General features: G+C 40.8%; 1 protein-coding gene across 3 annotated transcripts in view; it reads right to left on the bottom strand.

Moving 5' to 3' along the window:
- Positions 1-4,195: 4,195 nt before the first annotated feature.
- The window catches only part of LOC133646481 (SR-related and CTD-associated factor 8-like), an 89,615-nt gene continuing 87,031 nt past the window's right edge, over positions 4,196-6,779 (bottom strand). For all 3 annotated transcript variants that reach the window (XM_062041874.1, XM_062041875.1, XM_062041876.1), the window contains one exon: positions 4,196-6,701. In XM_062041874.1, the coding sequence (XP_061897858.1) occupies positions 4,897-6,701 (1,805 nt within the window). In that variant the 3' untranslated portion in view covers positions 4,196-4,896. The remainder of the gene's footprint in view (positions 6,702-6,779) is intronic.

Here is a 6,779-nt window from a genome sequence, read left to right as displayed (position 1 = left end):
CATACATACACATATATATATATATATATATATATATACACACACATATATATATATATATATATATATATATATATATATATATATATATATATATATATATATATATATATATATATATATATACATACAGTACAGGCCAAAAGTTTGGACCCACCTTCTCATTCAATGAGTTTTATTTATTTTCATGACTATTTACATTGTAGATTGTCACTGAAGGCATCACAACTATGAATGAACACATGTGGAGTTATGTACTTAACAAAAAAAGGTGAAATAACTGAAAACATGTTTTATATTCTAGTTTCTTCAAAATAGCCACCCTTTGCTCTGATTAGTGCTTCGCACACTCTTGGCATTCTCTCAATGAGCTTCAAGAGGTAGTCACCTGAAAGGGTTTTCACTTCACAGGTGTCATAGTTTTGATGCCTTCAGTGACAATCTACAATGTAAATAGTCATGAAAATAAAGAAAACACACACACACACACATATATATATAAATACATATAAATATACACATACATACATATATACACATGTATATATAATATATATATAAATGTATATACATGTATATATAAATAAATAAAATACTATCTATCTATATAATATATATAAGTTGCTATATATATGTATAGACATATATGTTTATATATGTATATACTTACAGTATACACAATATATACACGTATACATATACATATATACGTATATATACATACATATATATACACGCATACAGTGATCGTGTGCATCCTCTCACCCCTGCGTATTTTTATTGACAGATATTGTATGGATGCGATTTACGATACTAGAGAAAAATTACCATTTACTGTATGTACAATTTATTGAGTTTGTGGAATGGATGTTAGGTTTGTTTCGCTATTTTAATTTCTTAAATAAGAATACATCATTTTTTAATGGATATGTGTTTAATACAGCAATTATAATTACTGAAGATAAATAATAAATAACTAGTTAATTTAAATATAATCATCACGTACACAATTTTTACAGCAAACCAAACATGTCACTTAACCTCCTTATCTTGGAAAGGACAAATATTTGGTAACATACATTTTTAAGACTGATTCTCAAACAGTGGTACGCCAAAGAATCACTTAATTAAATAATCAAACTGTGTGTAATGTTACAGTTGCCAAATATATTAAATATACTTGTTAAATAAAACCTCTCCCTTGTTTTTAATGAATATTTAGCCTACTACGCTACTGTATTTTAATGTTGCTCATCATGATGGTACTTGGACAGACAAATGTTTTCTCAGGTGGTACTTGGTGAAATTTTTTTTGACAACTACTGTTCTAAAACACTGAAAACAGCACATGTCCTCTGTGGTGGACATGAGGACTTACAAGTACGATGAGTACAGATAAAATGATGACGCTCGTTTATGCAACAAATGCATCACAATGCAGAAACGCAAGTGACACTATGAAGAAGAAAACACTTTGAATGGTTCAGAGTGAAAAGTCCATCCATCTATGTGGCATGAAATGTGTACTCATTTATGATATTTTCAACTGTTTTGTGAAGCACTTTGTCTTTTTGGTCTGTGAAAGGTGCTTTACAAATACACGTTACTAACTAAATTGTCAAGTTTGTGTTCCGATAAGAACCTAGCGTTTTCTTTTTTAGACTGTGACAAAAATATATTACTTATTAAATGTTTTGTACATATTTTTCTGGGTGTAAGGAGGTTCAGATGTTGCCTGTATAGTCTTAAATAAGTTCCAGTTTGACTCAGGAACCCATCAAATCACCTTCCAAGATGCCATATTGGAATGATTTTTCCTAATAGTTACTCACTGGAGGTGGTTTGCTGTTACACACCATTTTTATTAGACCACAATGTTGTGCAGAGGTCAAATGTTAGGATCCGAGTATTGACAGTGCTCTTGAGCAAGCAGGGAGCAAACACTGACATGTGCAGAGGCCATTTCTTGGTACTAGAGCTCAGAGTGTAAGAGATGAGGCATGCATGGTTGCTATAATGACGCCACGCTGCCCTCTACCGGTCAGACTTGGTACTTTGACACGACGCACTAATCAAGGTCTAGTTTGGACAAAAACACCTACAGAAAGTTTTCCATGTTATCTTAAATCTCACAGCAGGCATAACCAACATTGCTGTCAAATTGTCATCAACACTTGCAGTAATTTAGGAGCTCCCAACCCTTAAATGACAGCTTGATTATTGATGAATCAACATTAAAAGTAGGACTATATTGTTAAAGTGTGCTGTTTCCATATTAATGTAGGGCTTTTGAAATACTTACTATAATCCCCAAGGCCTTCATGTCTAATTTACAGCTAATTAACTTGGCCTTTAGTTTCACAAGGGCAATCAAATGTATGGAAGAATTGTGGACACGGTGCATCTTTGAGACTACTAATAATGACAGAATATGTGATGCACCGTCTCATGAGTCCAAACCCCTGCTGCTTCTTCTCTTGGGCCTTGGTTCTTGTGAATCCGTGATAAGCACTCCTGCTGCACTAGTCAAGGTCATTAAGGTGGCCACAGTCAATTGGTCACGGTAGTGCTTTTTGATTTCCATCTAACCTGTATGTCAATTTGTATCTTTTAAAATTAGTTTTGAGTTGTGTGAATTTTTTACTTACTCACTCCTCCTTGAATTCAAATACTATGAGAATTTGATTAAATTCATCACACCTTGAGTTCATCTATTTTCTACCGATTGTCCCTTTCGGGGTCGCGGGGGGTGAATCAAAATATTATCGAGAACCTCATCAAATTTATCACTCCCCCCTAAATCAAAATACTATTGACAACCTGATCAAATTGATTACCCCCTCGATTCAAAATAGTTTTGAGAACCTGATCAAACTTATCACGCATCCTGAAATTAAAATACTATTGGGAACCTGATCAAATTTATCACGCCCCCCTAAATTAAAATACAAGTGAGAACCTGATCACGCCCCCCTGAATTACAATAGTATTGACAACCTGATCAAACTTATCACGCCTCCCGAAATTAAAATACTATTGAGAACCTGATCGGATTTGTCACGACCACTTGAATTAAAATACTATTGAAAACCTGATCCAATTTATCACGCCCCCCCAAATTAAAATACTATTGAGAACCTGATCAAATTTATCACGCCCCACTAAATTAAAATAATATTGAGATCCTGATCAAATTTATCAAGCCCCCCTAGATTAAAATACTATTTGAACCTGATTAAATGTATCACATTCACCAGAATGACAACACTAGTGAGAACCTGATCAAATTCATCACACCCCCCCGATTAAAAATACTATTGAGAACCTGATATTTATCACTGCCCCCTGAATTAAAATACTAGTGCAGAATCTGGTCAAATTTCTCAATTTCTCACGCTACCCCGAATTAAAATACTATTAAAATACTAATGACCACTGATCACCCTGAACCTCTGAATTGAAATACTATGGAGTACCTAATCAAATTTATGACAACCCCCGAATTGAAACAGATTTTTTATTTATGAATAAAAATACAGTGTTGCTATTATTTGTATCATGTCTTGTTCGGCACTTTCAGCCTAAATCTAGATTGAGGACAATAATAAAAAAATGTTGGAATATGTGATGCACCTTCAACGTTTATTTAACATCACATCTCCTGTGGTGGAACAGTATAGCCTCTAATGGTATGCCTCAGCAGAAAAGCACTACAAGCGTGAAATGAACACGACAGGAGGGTTCAAACATGGCTACAAGCCTGCATGCTTACAACAATGAGTATATAGTGTCTCTTCTAGGTTGAGTGCTGGACAAACTGTTCAGCTACCTCAATACACACACTCATGGCAGGCCGGAAATTTTGTGCACAGGTAAGTTTTGTTTAAGAAGCGCGCACAATCTGGTGTATGTAGCAAAGTAGCATCGGGTGTCATCATGAAAGAGTCCGTTCAGAAAGGCACAATCCCATCATCTGCAACAGTCACCAAGCAAAAGCTCAGTGAAACACACAAAGGCTGATGTCATCCATAATTAAGAACTACACGTCCCTGGTTTCCATCCACCAGAGAACTCTGTGGATGGCTTGTATAGAAGCAATTTGAGTTCCAAGAACGTCAAATTGTCTGAAATGACAGTCAAGAGTGTGTAAAGAAGTGTTTCCACTGGTCCTGGGTCAGAAAGCAGTCCTATAGCATGTGTTTAAAGGAGACAAAGCATGTTTATTTCACACTAAAACAATATGCACCCGATATCCAGCATATTCCTCTGTTCATTGACTTACTATTATTCCCCTTTGCTATGTTACTGTTTGCTTGGCTTCTCTGTACTTAGAAACGGATACATACTTTTATTTGGGGGATACAACATGTTGATGGTTTATTTCAAACAGCTCCGATTCGAAGAGCAGTTATGGAATTGCTGTTTGTGCAGGCTAAGACTTGTGTAAAAACCACAGGGCACCATAAAAGCATTTCCTAAAAAAATTGCAGCAGCATTTAAAGAGGAAACGAGTGAGCAACTGCCATTTTCAAGTATGGTGTGTGACTAAACTTGATTTGTTGTTGAACAGCCATGATGTCCTCCTCTCTTCCATAGGAAGGTCAAAGCTCATCTCTCCTCAAACAATTCAAACATTTAGTAGTTAATTTGATCAAATTCACCAAGCTTTGATTGATAAAATCATATGTGGTGGTAGTCCAAGTTTTAAAAGGAAAGGAAACACATAAAATGTTCTATCGATAGGTCAGCTCATGAGCTCTATTTAAGTACACTGATGTCATCATTTCTTATTGGTTGTCAGTGTCCCGTGTGGTGGTGGTGGTGATGCTTTGCTGACATGAGTACAGAGAAGAAGAGACAACTTTACAAAATGATCTGTTACCTACTGAGTGATGATTATGTCCCCTCAGTGTCTGTGTCAGTGTCTAGCACTGGCTCACTCGCAGCTTCCTCCATGGCCTCACTCTGTTCAATGTCTATGTCCTTAGGAGAGGCACCCTGCTGCTGCTGCTGCTGCTGCTGCTGCTGCTGCTGCTGCTGCTGCTGCTGCTCGGCTTCACTTTCACGAAGCAGACAATTGGAGGACCCTGAGGTGAGCTCAGGCGAAGCATCCGATGTGGGCTCAACCACAATGCTTTTGTCCATCTCATCGCCACTGACCCACTCAGCTTGGGGTGAGGGAGCTTTCTCTTGTAAGACTTCCTCATTCTTCTCCCGTGGACTTTGCTGCTCCTCCTCCAGAGAGTTTCTTGTCTCTTCAGGGGGGCTGGCAGCGCGCGTAAAGACAACAGGAGAGCCCTGGCCTGGAGTGTCGCTGTCTGTGGACAACTTGGAACAGATCTGCTCTGTGAGTAGTGATTCAGTAAATAGAGGGGTCTCTGGCTGCGGTGATGACTGGGTGTCAGTGGGTGAGCCTGGCAATGGACTCTGAGTCTGAGTCTTCTCAGGTGCTGCTTGGCCTGAGGGTGGTGACTGATCTTCTGGAGTCTCGGGCCGAGTGGTGATATCGTGCTGCGGTTCAACCTCAGCTGCTTGGCTAGGCTTGCTTGGCTCTGGCGACTGGATGGGAACAAGCGGCTGATTCTGACCTAACAGAGGTGGTTTCGTCTGGGGTTGAGACTGATGGGGGGTTTGGAATCGAGATTGACTCGAGGTGTTGAATCTGAGAGGGGAGAGCAGCTTCCCTTGGTTCAGGACCAGGTTGGGGTTAATGGGCGGGGTTGGAAGAAGAGGCGTTGGTAGAGGGAGAACAGGCGTCCAATTGCCACGCTCTCTGTCTTTATCGCGGTCGTGCTCTCTGGGACGATCTCGCCCTCGCTCACGGTTGTGACGGCTTCCGTTCATTTCCCTCCTGAAGTCAAACTCTCTTTCGTCTCGGTCTCTCTGCCTGTCCCATTGGGATCTTCGTTCATCAAAGTCACTTTCAAAGTTTCCTACGGCACCGCCACTACGGTTCCAGGGCTGTGGGCCGCCTGCATTTTTCTGAGCTGCGTTTAAAGGACGGTTGTCAAAGCGGTTCGGAAAGTTCTGCCCCGGGGAGGGCCGATCCTCCTGAGGACCACCTCGTATGCCATCTCGTTCATCAAAGTCCCCTCTAGACTGATTCCATTGATTATCAGGGGTGAATCCAGCTAGGGCCTGCAGACGTCCAAGCAGACTGTTTCTGGCAGGCTGAGTCACTGGGGTTTGCAGCAATGCAGGCCTGCTTCCTCCTCCTCCGCCTCCTGCTCCTCCGCCTCCTGCTCCTCCGCCTCCACCACCACCAAGTGGTGTTCGATGCTCTGGTGGGGGGGTTCTCAGCAAACCTGTGCTCTGCTTTTCAACGGGGGGAAAACGGTAGTCCTGGTCTTTGCCCTCATCAGCCCCTGAAGAGGACTCTTCTGCCTTAGATACATTATTATTGGCCTGGTGATGCGGCCTGTTAAAATGGTCTAATTGAGAGAAAGGGGGCCTGATGTGGGCATGAGCTTGAAGGGAACCATCAAGGAGGCCACCGGGCTGTTGGCCAGGTCCCTGATGCAGGAGGAGAGGGAAGCGAGTACCATGCCCAGGCTGAAGGAGGTTAGGGCGCACGTCGAGTGGAAGCATTCCAGGCATTCTTTGTCCTGCCATTCCAGGCGGTTGGTGAAGTGGGTGAGCGATGGAAGCTGTGGGGTGCATGCCTAGAAGACCCATTCCACCGCGAACTGCATTCTGCATGCCTACAAAAGAGAAAATGCGTTAACGTCACCTTCCATATTTAATGACTAACCTCACATCACATCATCTGTTAGCGTTAC

Source organism: Entelurus aequoreus, linkage group LG03 (genome assembly GCF_033978785.1).
Source record: "Entelurus aequoreus isolate RoL-2023_Sb linkage group LG03, RoL_Eaeq_v1.1, whole genome shotgun sequence".
Taxonomy (NCBI): domain Eukaryota; kingdom Metazoa; phylum Chordata; class Actinopteri; order Syngnathiformes; family Syngnathidae; genus Entelurus; species Entelurus aequoreus.
The sequence above is the reverse complement of the archived record's forward strand: the minus strand, read 5'-3'. Positions and strand labels throughout refer to the sequence as shown.